Source organism: Leptopilina boulardi, unplaced genomic scaffold (assembly GCF_019393585.1).
Source record: "Leptopilina boulardi isolate dan_hultmark-lab unplaced genomic scaffold, ZJU_Lbou_2.1 LbouV2_333, whole genome shotgun sequence".
NCBI lineage: Eukaryota > Metazoa > Arthropoda > Insecta > Hymenoptera > Figitidae > Leptopilina > Leptopilina boulardi.
Genome location: NW_026137900.1, coordinates 816,887 through 834,501, shown reverse-complemented (window position 1 = coordinate 834,501; position 17,615 = coordinate 816,887). Strand labels below are relative to the sequence as shown.

Sequence of the window (17,615 nt, the reverse complement as noted above, 5' to 3'; positions counted from 1 at the left end):
AATTCCGATGGAATTCCGATGGAATGACGTTTTGGAAGTTCCGGCGGAATTCTGATAGAATCTCCAGGGGGCACTTTCCGGGGAATCTTTTCAAGTGGGTACTCAAAAACGTATTGTTTGACTGAAAATACTTTTACTACTGTAACTAAAATTACAAAAATTCTAAATTCAAACTAAATTTTCTTTTTGCAACTGACAGTACAAATTCATAACTTAAATTAACATAAATTAACTTAAATAAACATAAATTCATAACACAAATTTTTTTGTATATTAAAACTTTAAAAAATGCTCTCTAAATCTGAATTAGTAAAAATGTTTACTAATTTGAATTAGTGACTCACTTTTTGCTTTAGAATTAGTTAAATTTTACTAATTGTTAGTAAAAGTTACTATTAATTAGTAAAATTTTACTAATTCAGAAGCAAAAAGTGAGTCACTAATTTAAATTAGTAAACATTTTTACTAATTCAGATTTAGAGAGTGTATTTTTCAATTTTTTTTTTAAATTAAAAAATTACTCAATCAAATATAATATCGTTGAAAAATTTCAAATAAAATTAAAAATAAATCAATTGCTTTTAATTTTTCAGCAAAGAAAATTCTATTTAAAAAAATACAAGTCATAATAAGGAGGGCAAAAAAAAAAAAACTCATCTTTGGCGACTATCTTAACCCACTTTTGTCGAGTTTAGATTCAAGTGTGTCGCGCGCGCACTCGTCATGTTAAACGTGATCTGGAACTCTTTTCATTGCAATTAGTGCAACCTTTTCTATATAGTGTAAAAAGCCCTTCCTTAGAGGCAAGTCAAATTAAAAAGGAAACACCTTCATATATATATATATAAAATGAATTCGCTCGCAAAAACGTCTTTTGATTATTAATGCTCTGATGTAAAAAAAAATTCTTCTCCGCATATATATATATATATACATCAAACTCATTTCCCTTTTCTATTAATATATCACATTTTCTTCAAAGAAACTTACAATTTAAAAGTTTTTTACTTAACAAATTTTTGCAGTAATGAGATAAAAAAAATGTATATATATATATATGTTTTTTACTATGATAAAAAAATTTTATGTGCTTTATATTTATATATAAATAAAAAAGAAGAATAATAAAAAAAAAGTGACTTGATTATGAAATAACAAAGTTTTGCGTAAAGAAATTTTTTTTTTTTTTCAATTTTTTTGAAAAAGTGATAAAATTTTTAAACTCACCTTCACGTAGAGTGAATATGTAGTAAGTCGGACGACTTGGTTTGCTTCGACCCTTTGCGTTGACGGCTGATACTCGAAAACTATAAACAGTGTAGGGCGTTAAATTTTTTATGGTGTAGGTTGTGTTGTTGTCTGGAGTTTTTATCCCATTTTGCTCATCCCATTCGCCAGACTCGCCAACTCTGAAAATAGATAAATTTTTTAATTATTTTAACTGATGATTTATGAGTGTTTAAATAAGGAGAAAAAAATTCATCTTTTCTTTTTTTCTTCAACAAAAAAAAGGAAAAATTATATAAATAAAAAAATTTTTAAATATTATTCATAATTGACATTATTTTTAATTTTTGTTTTAAATAGAAAAAAAAAATGAGAATGGAATTTTTTTTTTAACAGGAGACATAAATTTTCCGTGTATATGGTTTATGAGTGACGGAATTTTACTTCCATTATAATTCAAAGAATAAAATTTTGAAGTGAAAAGTCGAGAATAATTGGAAGTGCCCGCCGGTTTCTCTCTTTTCTTATCAGATGAGAATTCAGTGAAACCGTCAACTCGTCTTCCAACGTCTAGTTAATTCCTCAAATTATTTCCTGTTAAAAAGCAAACTTTGTAACGAGTTGAACACACGCTTTTCTTTTTTTCACAAATCTGACAATTTTTTTCCTACGATTATTTGATTTTTTCTTTATTCAATGTGGACAAATTTCGAAAAATTTAAACAAATATAATATTTTTTAATTTACTTATTATTTCCAAATAATAAATTTTTATTAACTAATAATTTTTTATTAATAAAAATTGATTTAAAAAAAAAATAAAAAACCGAAAAAAAAGATTATATTAGATAAAGGAAAAGAAAAATGACGTTATTATTCCTCACATATTCTTCGATTGAGTTGTCTCTATTCGGTTAGCACCAGATTCAAATAACTCATTTTTTGCCCGCGCGTTCAAAAAAAAAATGAAAGGATGGGGGGGAGGGGGAAGAATTATTCTCGACGGAGATTATTCGCAACTCTTTACCATCAGCGGAACTGACATAAAAATAAATTGGTTCGAATTCATAGCCATGAATAATCCTCGGCGAACGAATGATTTAAAATATTTCCATTTCGGATTGCTTCATTCGTGCAGAAACCACGGACATTTTCTATACTGCCGCGAAAAGCGGATATGCGGAGGGAATTGTAAAAACTATAGAGGAGGGGGGGAGGTGGAAGAAATCGATGCTCTCGCATGTGACCCCCCCTCCATCACTTCTTTCATAAATGTAAACGGTTTTTCAATTCAAATTTTTATTTATTGCAAATTACCACCGATTTTTCTTTTTATTTTTAAAATGAATTTTTGTGTGAAAAAAAAATAATTTCTAAATGAGAATAATTTGATATTTGTTAATCAAGAATTTACATTGCTTGAAACCTTGCTAATTAGCAGCTTCGAACCTCAATGTTGTTAATGCGATCCCCCCACTCTTTATATATATATATAGAGGGTTGATGTATCGCGTAGCTTCGTGATTCATCGTTAATTCTGTGTAAGTTTATTTGACGAAAACCTTTCATGTTATACTCCCCTTCATTGGCGGCAAAATTTGGCCAAGTGCCGAGAGTGTAATCGCTCGGGTGCAAATGATCTCACTGAAATGTTTTCCAAATCACTGTCCCGCTGATCAACTCTCGAAAATAACTAATTACTGCGTCGTCGATTTTTTTTTCTATTTCTATTTTCTTAATCAATTATAAACTAAATTAAATTCGAAATTTTTTTAAAATCAATTTTTAAATTTTTATTTTTAATAACAAATTTTTTTTTTCTCTTTAACCACATAATTGCGAAAATGGAGTTACTTTTAGGAATTTTCACAATTTTTCTGACAATTTTACATAGATTGTGTTCAATACTATTTTCAAGTTCAATATATAGGATGTGAAAGTTACATTGAAATTTTGAATTCCATACATAACATAAAGTCACATCAAAGTTTGGAATATGCCAGATTTCGAAAACAAGGTCACAGGTGTGGTTTCGACAATATGACGTAGCACCTGTTCATTACGACCCTGTGGTCCGAAAACACCCAAGCTTACTCAAATTTTATTTGTTCTCGTATAGTGAAATATCCATACCACCACGTTATCTAATTTAATGCTCCCGACATTTTTCGTGGTGGAGAAAAAAAAAAAAAAAAATTTTATACGTCGTAAAGTTTATCTTACCAATAAATTATCTGTATATATATATATATGTACATACGCAACATATAATGCTGGTACCCAGTTTTATATATATATAAAGCATTATTCTATATTACACACCAATCATACGTTTTATCCCAAAAATTTTATCTTCAAACCAATTTCAATGCATCACCGAATGAAATAAATAACAACGACGACGACGACAACACATACAAACTGATTAATCAATCTGTAACGAAACTGTTTTTTTTTCTTTTTTTTTTTTTTTTTTTTGAAAAAAAAATTTATTAAAACACGTGTTTTGAAATAAACTTTGTAGAAATATACATTTTTTATTACGAATATGCATTTTTTTTATTTATTTATTTATTTTCAAAGTGAAAGAGGATTTATAATAATTGACTGGTTATTTTAACGAATGTAGCGAAAGTTTTATTTGGAATTTCAATTTTTTCGAGAAGTGAATTCAGTTGGACTTTTATGATTTTTTATTAGTTTTTTTCCCCTCTTTTTCAAATATTTGCAAACAGAAAAAAAATATTAAATTAGATTTGATAGTAGATTTTTAAAAATAGTTTACTTTTTAATACATAGAGTTTTAGTTTACTTTTTTTTTTTAAATAAAGCTTTAAATTAATTGATACAATTAAAAAAATCTAAAAATTACAAATTATTCAATATCTAAAATTTTACAATACACGGGAAAAAATATTTGTTTCATTAAAAAGTTTTCGCTATTCTAGATAAAAAAATATCGCTGTTCGGGATAAATATTTTTTTTTTCCATAAAAACAGTTAAATTAAAAATTAAATGAAATTCCACTGTTTTCATTTTGAAATAACTTTTCAAATCTATGAAAATTACCCCTTTGAAATATGTATATATATATATACAAATTTCTACAAAACTCATATTACACTTTTTCCGTCACAGGAAAAAGGGTAGCAATTTTTTTTTTTCAAACCCAGAAATATAATATTAATGCAAACGATACATTTTTTCATAAAATGTATTTCATGAATATAAAATATGTATGTACAGTTTCATAAACCGAGTTTCATTCGAAATTACACGTATGTACATTTTAGTGATAAATATCCACTAATTGAGAATGAAAACGGTTTTTTTTTTCGTTTGCAAAAAGAATTTAATAATAAAAACGTTAAATGTAAAACAAATTTACATTTTAATTATATATATATATATGGAATCTCGATGTTGGCAAACGAAAACAAAAAAAAAAAAAATTTCACGACGAATGAGCCGCGAAAGTTTCTGACCAACGAAATTGAGTATGCAAAAGCTTTCACGAGTCTGCGGACAATGTATATATATATATTTGGTATATTGGACTCGAGTTTTGGACCAATGATAGTCTTAAATAAAATAGTTTCAACACGCAAAAGGTTTTTGAGTGTATTGTATGTTGGGTTGGATGAAACGTTGTTCGCCGTATATCCCCCGTAGGACAAAACTACATAGTATCCATTACGTAAAACTAATTCCACAGCGCAGACTTTATAGTCTCGACGGATTCAGTACGTGCCTGAACTAAACGAAAATTAACGAATTTAGAGAGATGTAAGCGCGAGTCTACACTTGAATCCTTGAAAATTCAAAATGTTAAAAAATATTTTTAGAAAAAAATTTTCCTATTTTTTAATTTTAAGGAAAAATTTTCAATTTTCAAATATAAAAAAAAAGACTGAGAAAAATATTAATAATATTAATAATAATATAATAATAATAATAATAATAATAATAATAATAATTATAATATTATAATATTATTATAATATTATTAATAATATTAATATTAATATTAATATTAATATTAATATTAATTTTAATAGAAGATAATTTTTATTTGGAAAAAATGGAATAAAAAGACGAAATTGCAATTTTGAAGTTTTCAACAAGAGCGAACGATAAACAGCAAATTTGTAGGAAAAGTAATGATACGAAAGATGCTTTATATGGTTGCTTTAGTGTAAGCGATATGTTTCAAAATATCATGCCCATAACTAACCGAAATGTTGCATATCAGTCGGCACTGGATTACAGTATCCGATTATTACAGATGCTTCACCTAACTGGGAATAACCATTTCTATCTTCCCTGTCACATTCATACACACAAACACAGATTTAGTAAACTGATAATAATTCTGTACCTGCCCAACAACAAAAACACAAGATAAACCAAAGTACAAAAATGTATGAAAGATAAATTGATTTTTTTCTACTAGGCAAAAAAAAAAGAAAGAAAAAAAAAGACAAAGTACCTGTTTTCAATCACAAACTGTATGTGCATGAAATGATTTTTCAAAGAATAGTATTTTTATTTCCCTTTCATTTCAAGATTTCATTGTTTTTGCAAAACAATATTTTATTACTGAAAAAATGTCAAGTTTATTGTTACAATTTACTTGTTTTTTACTCTTAATTTAGAATTTCTTTAACAAAAGATTCAGTTTAAAAAAGCATTAAGATTTTTTTTTTAAATTAATTGTACTATACTAGGCAAAAAAGTAGACAATAAAAAAATTCTGGAAACTTATGGTAAATTATGAGAACTTATGGTAATTTATAATAATCTATAAGAAATCATGGTAATTCGTGGTAATTTATAAGAATGTATAATAATTTTTGGAAACTTTTTTCAATTTATGAAAATTTGTGGTCAATTGTGAGAACTTATGGTACTTCTTTGGGGAACTTGTGGTAATTTTTGAAAATTTGTGATAATTTATAAAAACTTATGATAATTTATCAAAAACGTATGGTAATTTATAAGAACTTACAGTAATTTTCTTTTTGGAAACTTGTAGTAATTTATGAAAACTAATGGAAATTTATGAAAGCCTATGGTATGTTATGGAAACTTATGGTTATTTATGGAAACTTATGGTAATTTACAAGAACTTATGGTAATTTTTGTAAACTTATGTCAATTTATGGAAACTTGTGTTACATTGTAAGAACTTATGGTACTTTTTGGGAAAATTGTGGTAATTTTTGAAAAGTTATGGTAATTTTTGGTAACTTGTGATACCTTATAGAAACTTATAGTACTTTATGGAAATGTACGGGTATTTTATGAAAACTTACGGTAATTTTTTTTGAGGAATTTGTAATAATTTATAAAACCTTATGGTAATTTATGAATGTGTTTGTCAATTTATAGAAACTTATGATAATTTATCAATAACGTATGGTAATTTATAAGAACTTACAGTAATTTTCTTTTTGGAAACTTGTAGTAATTTATGAAAACTAATGGAAATTTATAAAAGCCTATAGTATGTTATGGAAACTTATGGTTATTTATGGAAACTTATGGTAATTTACAAGAACTTATGTCAATTTATGGAAACTTGTGTTAAATTGTAAGAACTTATGGTACTTTTTGGGAAAATTGTGGTAATTTTAGAAAAGTTATGGTAATTTTTGGTAACTTGTGATGCCTTATAGAAACTTATAGTACTTTATAGAAGTGTAAGGGTATTTTATGAAAACTTACGGTAATTTTTTCTTTTTTTGAGGAATTTGTAACAATTTATAAAACCTTATGGTAATTTATGAATGTATTTGTCAATTTATAGAAACTTATGATAATTTATCAATAACGTATGGTAATTTATAAGAACTTAGAGTAATTTTCTTATTGGAAACTTGTAGTAATTTATGAAAACTAATGGAAATTTATGAAAACTAATGGAAATTTATGAAAGCCTATGGTATGTTATTGAAACTTATGGCTATTTATGGAAACTTATGGTAATTTTCAAGAACTTATGGTAATTTTTGTAAACTTATGTCAATTTATGGAAACTTGTGTTAAATTGTAAGAACTTATGGTACTTTTTGGGAAAATTGTGGTAATTTTTGAAAATTTATGGTAATATTTAGTAACTTGTGATACCTTATAGAAACTTATAGTACTTTATAGAAGTGTACGGGTATTTTATGAAAACTAATGGTAATTTTTTTTTTTTTTTGGGGAATTTGTAATAATTTATAAAACCTTATGGTAATTTATAAATGTGTTTGTCAATTTATAGAAACTTATGGTAATTTATAAATATTGAAAATAATTTATCAAATACAATTCAATTCGATTTTGAAATTTTCATGAAAAAGGTAAAAAATAAAAATAAAAGTAAAATTACAGTTATACAATAAAATTCAGAACTTGCTACACCAAATTTTTTTTTTTTTTGCCAAATGGAGAATAATTTTTTATTTTTTTGAAATTAATTCGACATAATCAATAATAATAATTGAAGTAGACAATATAAATGAATTTCACGTGTGGAGTGAATAGTTTTGATAACGATGTTGATGTAGGTAATTGAAATATACGTTACAATATAGGGACTTGAGTCAATTTACTTACGCTGCTCATTGTTCAACAAACATAAACTCATGCATTGTATATTCAAGTTAGTCGGTGAGAGAGCATTTGCAAGCGCGCCCAGTAGAAGATACGTGTGCACCAAGCATAGTGATCAAATATATGCTGCGGATTGGGTCGGCATTATCAGTCCCTACATTTCGCATCTGCTCTGCTCTATAATAACGGATGGACATGGTTTATGTCCCTTGTATTATGACATGATTTATTCGGCCTTCTCATATACACACATACATACATACATACATACATACATACATACATACACATACCCTTCATATTCTCAAATCCTATTCCTCTTGGCGCCAACCATTTCTTCTTGACGGCACTATATTTGCTCAAGATTCACAAAAGGGGCTTTTCTCAAGTCCTCCATGGTTTATCCAATTTTCGTAAAGGGGACACACATACATACACAACATAATATACGGATGAACGATTTGATTTATATTTTCGCATAATAGTTTTAAATCAATCTTTATATTTTTTTTTGGGGGGGGGAGGGGAAATTTATATTTATAAGGATCAGAATTTTTGAAATGGATCAGATAAAATTAACAAAAAAAAAATTTCTGTTAACCCTTTAGGATCAAATGTTTTCTTGAAAAAAGCAATTTTTTATTTATAAACAATTTTTTTTTTGTATAATTTCAAATTAATTGAATCAAATGGAAAATATTTTTATAAAGAAATATTTTTTTTTTCCATTTTAATGTAAAGATTTTGACTAATAATTATTTAAGAAATAGATATATGTACATTGTCTAACAGTGAACATATCCTCGAGATAATATTGTGACGATAATTTCGAGAAACGTGGAGGGAGGGCGGTGATGTGATGAGAAAGCACATATATACGTATATTATATATACATGTGAGGAAACAGTCGATCAATTTTGGGAAGCTCGTGTAATAATGTAACGCACCTATGGGTTATTTGATTCCACATTAATATTTACCAGACATCGATCGAATTTTGGCTGACCGTAAAATACAACGCTATAATGTAATTTCGCTTCCATTACCAGTTTCAAAAATATAACCTCACGGCAATAATCGAGAAATGGCTATACTCATTCATATGTTAATTAAACAAATATGAAATTTAATCGAAAATGAGAAAAAAATAAAAATAAAAATTACTGAAAAAAAATTTTTATGCTGATGGCAATTTATGGTAATTTATAAAAACTTATGGTACTTCTTGGGAAACTTGTGGTAATTTTTGGAAACGTGTGGTAATTTATAAGAATTTACGGTAATTTATAAGAATTTACGGTAATTTGTTTTTTAGGAACTTGTGGTAATTTATGAAAACATATGGAAATTTGTGGAAAATTACGGTAAATTGTAAGAAAGTGTAATTTTTGGAAATTTATTATAGAAAGTTGTAGTAAAATTTTGAGAACTTATGGTACTTCTTGGGCAACTTGTGGTAATTTTTGGAAACGTGTGGTAATTTATAAGAATTTACGGTAATTTGTTTTTTTAGGAACTTGTGGTAATTTATGAAAACATATGGAAATTTGTGGAAAATTACGGTAAATTATAAGAAAGTGTAATTTTTGGAAATTTATGTCAATTTATGGAAAGTTGTGGTAAAATTTTGAGAACTTATGGTACTTCTTGGAGAACTTGTGGTAATTTTTGGAAACGTGTGGTAATTTATAAGAATTTACGGTAATTTGTTTTTTTAGGAACTTGTGGTAATTTATGAAAACGTATGGCAACTTATGGAAACTTACGGTAAATTATAAGAAAGTGTAATTTTTGGAAATTCATGTCAATTTATGGAAAGTTGTGGTAAAATTTTGAGAACTTATGGTACTTCTTGGGGAACTTGTGGTAATTTTTGAAAACTTATGGTAAATTATAGAAACTTGAGATACGTTCTAAGAAGCTTATGTCAATTTATGGAAACTTGTGGTAAATTGTGAGAACTTATGGTAATTTATGAAAACGTATGATAATTTATGAGAACTTACGGTTATTTGTTTTAGGAATTTTTTTATTTTTGTTGAAATTAATTCAACATAATTATTAATAATAATTGATTCATATAATCATTGATAATTTGAATCATATGTTAATTAAACAAATATGCAATTTAATAAAAAATGACAAAGAAAGGTAAAATAAAAATTATCTAAAAAAGTATTACGCTGATAAAAAAAAGCAATCTTTATAACCTCTATTGAAAATCTAATCCAATTTTCACCGCATAAATCCATTTTCTCCTTATTCTTTCGAGAATGAGAGAAAGAGAGAATATCGTATTTTATTTTTCCCGAGAGAAGAAAACTGAGAAAACAGACCAATGACAAGATTAGAGAGACATCATCCGTCAAAAATGTACAAAAATAATCCATCAACATTGTATATATTGTCGTTATGACACAAAACAACTCAAAAGAAAATCATCTTTTTCCTTCTCACTTTATTTATTATTATTTTTTTTTTTCATTCGTCATACTAGAAATCTGACGCATATGATAGATAACCCACAAGTGATTTCCTTTCATCTATTGCAAATATAAATGTATAGCTATAGACAATATATATATATATATATATATATATATATATATATACCGAGTTTGATATTCCATTTAAAGTCATAAGGCATGAAAATCCATCATACAAACAGTAGTGATGATGCATGTATTTCGAATCCATTTCTTGTTAAAAAGTTTTAAATCGAAAAGATCGTACACCCAACATGTCCTTTCGAGACTCAGGGATTCGTTTTGTTGCAAACATCTTTTCCCGCCATATCATGAGAGAAGAGTGAAAGAGAGAGAGAGAGAAAAAAAAAGAAACAAGGCAATGAAATGAGAAAAGGACATGAAAATAAAAAGGAGATAAAATGGAAAAAAAGAAGAAGAAGAAGAAAAAGCCATTGAAAAAGAAAAAAAAGTAGAGGGATCTCTATGCTGAGGACAGAGAAGAAAGGGAAGGACTCTCCGAAGATTGGAAAAGCGAACGCGGCACTTTGATTTCTCACGTGAGTTACGAAATCAAATTTCTGGAACAACTGAACGTTTCCTTCTTCGTTGAGGAGAGAGAAAAAGAGAGAGAGAGAGAGAGAGAGAGAGAGAGAGAGAGAGAGATGTTCGGCAAAGGCCTTCAATATCCATGAAAACTCAGCGGAGCCGCCGGAACATTTTTTGAATTGAATTGGCCCTTGAACCGCGCGCACGTGTCCAGGTATATTCTGAAAAATTGAGGGTCACACGATGTGGAAAAGATGAGAAGACAAAGGCGCAATTTTTTGAGGAGTAGGTGGAGAGATCGACTCGAAATCAGGAGGAGATGGAGAGACTTTTCGAACAAGGAAGAAGGATATCAAAGTCGGTAATTCGCGGGGAAATAGCGTCGATTTATACAGCGAAAGACTGGGAAAAGAGAGAAAGAGAGAGAGAGAGAGAGAGAGAGAGAGAGAGAGAGATTGAATAAGGTTTGGAATAATAGGGTCTTCGGCCAAATTGCTGGATGAGAGACACCTGCTGCCATCCTCTTTTCCAACCATTTCTCTCTTATTTGCCATTCATTTCTCTTTCTCTCTCTTCCGCCAAACTCATCACTCTTTCTCGATTTCTGCCCCTACCTCCTTCTCTCTCTCACTCTTGTGTGTGAAGCAGTAAGAGAAATTTCTTCTTCCTTTCTTTTTCATTTCAACAATTTTATATTTTTCTCATTGTTTTCGAAAAATTTCTTTCAAAACCAAAAAAAGAAAAGAAATACTTCAAAAAAGTTAATTCTATGTAGTATGAGTAAGAGTAAACGTTTATGAATAAGAGTTTTAGAGTGAGAGTAAAAGTTAAAAAGTAAATGTTTAATAATCAGATTTTAAGAGTAAGAGTTTGAAAATATGAATTTAAATGCAAGCGTTTAAGAGTATAAGAGTTTAGAAGTAAAAGTAAGCGTTTAAGAGTAAACGTTTAAGAGTATAAGAGTTTAAAAGTAAGAGTAAGCGTTTAAGAGTATAAGAGTTTAAAAGTAAGAGTAAGCGTTTAAAGTATAATAATTTAAGAATAGGAATAAGAGTTTAAAAATAAGCGTTTAAGAGTTTAGAGGTAAGAGTAACCGTTTAAAGTATAATAATTTAAGAGTAGGAATAAAAGTTTTAAAATAAGCGTTTGAGAGTTTAGAGATAAGAGTAAGCGTTTAAAGTATAATAATTTAATAGTAGGAATAAGAGTTTAAAAATAAGCGTTTATGAGAAAGCGTTTAAGAGTTTGGAGGTAAGAGTAAGCGTTTAAAGTATAATAATTTAATAGTAGAATTTAATAGAATAAGAGTTTAAAAATAAGCGTTTATGAGAAAGCGTTTAAGAGTTTAGAGGTAAGCGTTTAAAGTATAATAATTTAATAGTAGGAATAAGAGTTTAAAAATAGGCGTTTATGAGAAAGCGTTTAAGAGTTTAGAGGTAAGAGTAAGCGTTTAAAGTATAATAATTTAAGAGTAGGAATAAGAGTTTAAAAATAAGCGTTTAAGAGTTTAGATGTAAGAGTAAGCGTTTAAAGTCTAATAATTTAAGAGTAGGAATAAGAGTTTAAAAATAAGCATTTAAGAGTTTAGAGATAAGAGTAAGCGTTTAAAGTATAATAATTTAATAGTAGGAATAAGAGTTTAAAAATAAGCGTTTATGAGAAAGCGTTTAAGAGTTTAGAGGTAAACGTAAGCGTTTAAAGTATAAGGAATTAAGAGTAGGAATAAGAGTTTAAAAGTAAGAATTTAGAAGTAGGGATTAATATATTATTCGTTTAAGAGTAGAAGTAAGAGTCTAAGAGTTAACGTTTAAAAATAAGAGTTTAAGAGTGAGAGTAAGAGTTTAAAAGTAAACGTTTAATAATAAGAGTCTAAAAGTAAGTGTTTATGAATATAAGAGTTTAAAAGTAAGAGTAAACGTTTAAAAGTATAATAATTAATTATTAATAAAATAATAATTTAGGATTAAGAATTTAAGAGTAAGTGTTTAAGAGTAAGCGTTTTGAGAATAAGTGTTTATGAGTAAGTGTTTATGAGTTTAATAGTAAAAGTAACAGTAAAAGAATGAGAGTAGAAAAAAATATACGTGTTATATAATTTTAAATTATTTTGTAAAAATTTCTTTCATTTACACATATAAAAGGAGGTAAGAAAAAAAAAGTGAAAGAAACATGAAAAGAGAAAGTAAAAAATTATCTTTTGGTAGAACTTTAAAAAGTGCTTCTTTCCCTTGCCTTCCTCTTTTTCTAACTCTTTTATTTACAAATTTTTTCAATTCCCCCGTCTCTCTTTTACATTCTTTCCACTTTCTTTTTGTGCTACGATTTCGAGCAACTCATATATATATATATATATATATATATATATATATATATATATATATATATATATATATATATATATATATATATATATCCTGCAACATGTCATTCGTCCCTCCGGCATCCTTTTCTGAGCGATGCGTCCCCAATGGAAAAAAAAGGGAAGTGAAGAGGGGAGAAAAAAAGGATGCGTCCGTTACGACGTCGTCTTTCCGGTTATCTAGCAACATATTGCCCCAGAAAAACCAATAGAAAAGCTCACTGATAGATACATGGGGGCAAAGCAAAAGTGGGTGCTTTGCAAATTTCACGTCTTGTTCCTTAGGGCAAATTCAAAGATGTGGTACGAATAACTTGTCATTGAAGTTGAGAATGAAATAGTGAAGGGAAATTCATTCTTAAACGACTCTCTCTCTCTCTCTCTCACTCTCTTTCTTCAATATATACCATATTTCCCAGAGTGTGTAATGTATTAATTAATGAATTTTGAATTACGTAGAGTGATTAACAGTTGCCCTAACGGCTATATATTTTAAATTTCAATTTCAAAATTTCCCACGGGTGATGAAATTTTAAAATTGTTTTCGACCAAGTACAATGGAAATCCATTTTGTAATATGAAAATAACAAAAGGCGATTTAATTTTAGTGTTCGATAAAGAGAATAAATATTTTAGTTTTAGTTACAAAATTTTTCAGTTTCTATTTTCTCACTAAGTTATTTTAATTATTTTTAATTGCAGACCTAAATAGAATCTTTGCGTATCATTAAAAAATTGTTCATTAATAAAAGTTCAATTAAATTGGAAGTTTTGGATACAAGTAAAATTTAGATTAAACGCACAAAAGCCTTCATATTGTTATATGAATATAAAAGGGAAATATATGCAGAAACACGTCGACGATTTTTGGCGATGATTTACGCGTGAACATCCAAGGGGAGAGAAGGGCTTTCAGAATAAACAGATTTATATATAACTTTATCTCCATTTATGTGTCGACATTTTTACGATATTTTCATAAATTTTCAAAAATATTTTAATAGGAAAAGGTATATATTCAACCAAAAACTTTTTACCTTTTCACAAATAATAAATCAACAGTATCAAAGTTTGTTCATTCAATATGAATAATCCATCAAATGTGGTTCATGTAAAATTTAAGAAGAAAATATTTTTGGATAAATTTTTTTTTCTGAATTTTTTTAAACAAAATATCTTTGTTTTTCGATTAATGATATTGTAAATAAATGGAGAAAAAGGATTTTTTTTTAAATAAAATTGAAATAGAGAAAAATACTTTTTTTTTCCCTGTTATTTCCTCTCAATTTTACAATATATAATGAAATGAATTCACTACTAAATCCTTGTGAATGATAAAATGAAAGAATTTTCTTGTACATAGTCATAGTGTAAAACAAGTTATTCACTTTGCTTTCTCTCTCTCTCTATATATATATATTTTTTTATTCTTTTCGTTTTCTTTGATTGCTTAGGAACGTCGCGTTAAGGCAAACAGTCGAGTGAATACTTTTCTTTATTTCCAGAATTTTATTTGTCACAAACTTGGGCGTGAATCGCAAAAAAAGGCCAAATGTCATATAACAATTTTCTTATTGTGACATTGGATATTTTTATTTTCACTCACACTAATGTGACATTATATAGAATAAAAAATAACTATTGGAAAAATAATTTAATAAAAAAAAAGCAGAAAAAAATATAAATTAAATAAAAAAATATAATAAATTTTATTTTAAAAAAATGCTTTGGAATGCGGAGGAAAAATATATTAATATAGCTGTTCGAATATACTTAATTTAACACGAAAAAATTTATTGTTAATAACTTTTTGTTGAATTCTAAAAATCATTAAGTGACTTTCAACGAAAATACCATTCTTCTTTAATTAAAGCGGAATTTAAAAATTGTATTTAATAAAAATATTTTTATTGCTAAAAAAATTTTTATTGCTAAAAATATTTTTATTGATAAATATCTTTAATGAAAATAATATTTAAACAAATTAGTTTTTTTTTATTGAACACAATAGAAAAAGAAATTTTTCTCTAAAGTTGTGGAAAATTTCATTGAAACAAAGAAATTCCAGGAAAGATCAAAGAAATATTTTTCTCAGTTAAAGAAAAGTTTGATTGGAATATTTTTCTTTGCTTGAAAAAAAGAATTTTTTTTTTTTTAAATAAATATAAAAATATTTTCTTTCAAGTAAGGAAAAAAAGGAGCAATATTGTTAAATATTTATTTCTATGCGAGAGAAATTTTGTTTTCGATTTCTTTTTATTTTTTACTTTTTTTTTTGTAACTCCCTACTTTTGGAGAAATTAATGTTGTTTTTAATATTAGATATACTTTTGAAGCAAATAAGATTCGTTTGAAGAAGTTTGAGTTACTCTTAAGAAATTCGAGAATTATTAAAGTTTGTGTTTCACTTGAAAATAAAGTATTTTCAAAGTAAATTTATTTTCTCTTTTTGGAAAGAAATTTAAGTTACTTGGATAATTTTTGGTAAATAAATTTGCTTCTTTTTTTTTATTTAAAGAAAATTAAATTGATAAATTTAAATAATAATAAATCAATGAAAATAATATAGAATCTAATAATTATCGTGGGTGTAGCTTGACTTCAAATTCACTTTCACTTTCAGTTTACTTTCACTTTGATATAATTTCACTTTCACTACAATTCCACTTTCAGTTTACTTTCACTTTAATATAATTTCACTTTCACTACAATTCCACTTTCAGTTTACTTTCACTTTGATATAATTTCACTTTCACTACAATTCCACTTTCAGTTAACTTTTATTTTACTCTCATTTCACTTTCACTTAACTTTCAATTCGCTTTGACTTTGCGAAAATGCGAAGTGAAAGTGTAGTGAAAGTGTAGTGAAAGTGTAGTGAAAGTGTAGTGAAAGTGTAGTGAAAGTGTAGTGAAAGTGTAGTGAAAGTGAAGTGAAAGTGAAGGAAAAGTTAAATGAAAGTGAAAGTGAAGTGAAACAGTACATAAGTTACAGAATTTATTTATTTTGTTTATTTTTATTTATTAATTTGTTAATAATTATAACTAATAACAAATTATTAATAATTTTATTTTTTATTATTATATTTAAATATTATTATATATTATATTATTTATAAAATATTTTCTTTTAAATTTTCATCGAACAGCAAAAAAATTTCAATAATATTTCCTAACAAAATATTTTTTGAAAATAAATTTTGCAATCCCACTAAGTTTACATTAATGGAATCCGGGTATATATATCGATAAAGGAAAACATTGCTTACGTTGAATGTTGTATGACTATGATATGCGCAATTGAAAATCGTAAAATTGTATTTTATATCGATATTCCAATTGAAGATATTTCTATATATATATACATATGTATATATATATATATATTTGTTGGATGGGTCATTGGGGTGTTGCTGGTATGGATCGATAGGTAAGTGGCTTTGAATACCGTCTCCGCGCTAAAGCGGGTGCTGAACCCGTTCTTGTAGGTCGATCGGAAATCTCTCACGTTCCGAACAATGTGGAAAGTTATGCGAAATGCTGCATAAGTTATTGATTCTTACAATTTACTGCCTCCACTTTTGAAGCTTCCAATAAATGTCGCCGGAATTTTTATCCCTCAAGAGTTTATTAAAACTAATTCGTCTCTCTGTGAGGAAAAATTCGCGAATTTTTTTTATTTTATTATTGTTATCCAAAAAAAATTTAAATATGTAAAAATTTTAATCGAATTTGTGGATAATTATTATTTTTCTTTTTGTAATTATTACATGTATATATATATATCTGTCTCTATTTTTACAAATCTTTGTGAATAAAAATTAATGAGTTTATCAAGCTCACAGGTTTCTCTTTCAGAGAGGTTCTCTCTCATTATCATTTTTTTTTATGCGTTGAAATCTTCTTTTGGCAATTCATCAACTCCCCTTTGTAATTATACTTTGCAGGCAACCGTCGCATTTTTTTTTCTCTCTTTCTCTCAATGTAATTACGAATGCTGGCAAGTATAAAGTAGAAAGAACCAAAATCTCTATACTTGAACGAGAAGAAATCAAAGTTTTTCAAAGTCAAATAATTTTGATGGTAAAACATCATCATTATAGTAATGATTATCTTTCATTTTTTTTTTTTTTTTTTGCTTTGCTATTCTGGACTTTTTATTTTACTTTTCTTTTACTTTACTTTCCTCTTGTTATTTGTCTACATATATATTTTTTTCTATCCTTTTTATTTTAGATACTTTTCTTTTAGTTTGATTATTTTACATTTTGCTTAATTAATTCTGCTTGAGAAAATTTTTTTTTTAATTTTAGTAATTTTTTATGTTTTCATAGTTTTATCATTTTTTTCTATTCCTTTTGAGACAAAAAATTACAAATGTGACAAACATAATAAAATATAAGTTTCGATGTTT

At 26.9% G+C, this 17,615-nt stretch overlaps 1 protein-coding gene across 6 annotated transcripts in view; it reads right to left on the bottom strand.

The window, feature by feature from the left end:
* LOC127285527 (tyrosine-protein phosphatase 99A) overlaps window positions 1-17,615 on the bottom strand; it is a 408,337-nt gene that overhangs the window by 63,101 nt on the left and 327,621 nt on the right. For all 6 annotated transcript variants that reach the window (XM_051311615.1, XM_051311616.1, XM_051311617.1 and 3 more), the window contains exon 4: window positions 1,228-1,409. In XM_051311615.1, the coding sequence (XP_051167572.1) occupies window positions 1,228-1,409 (182 nt within the window). The remainder of the gene's footprint in view (window positions 1-1,227; window positions 1,410-17,615) is intronic.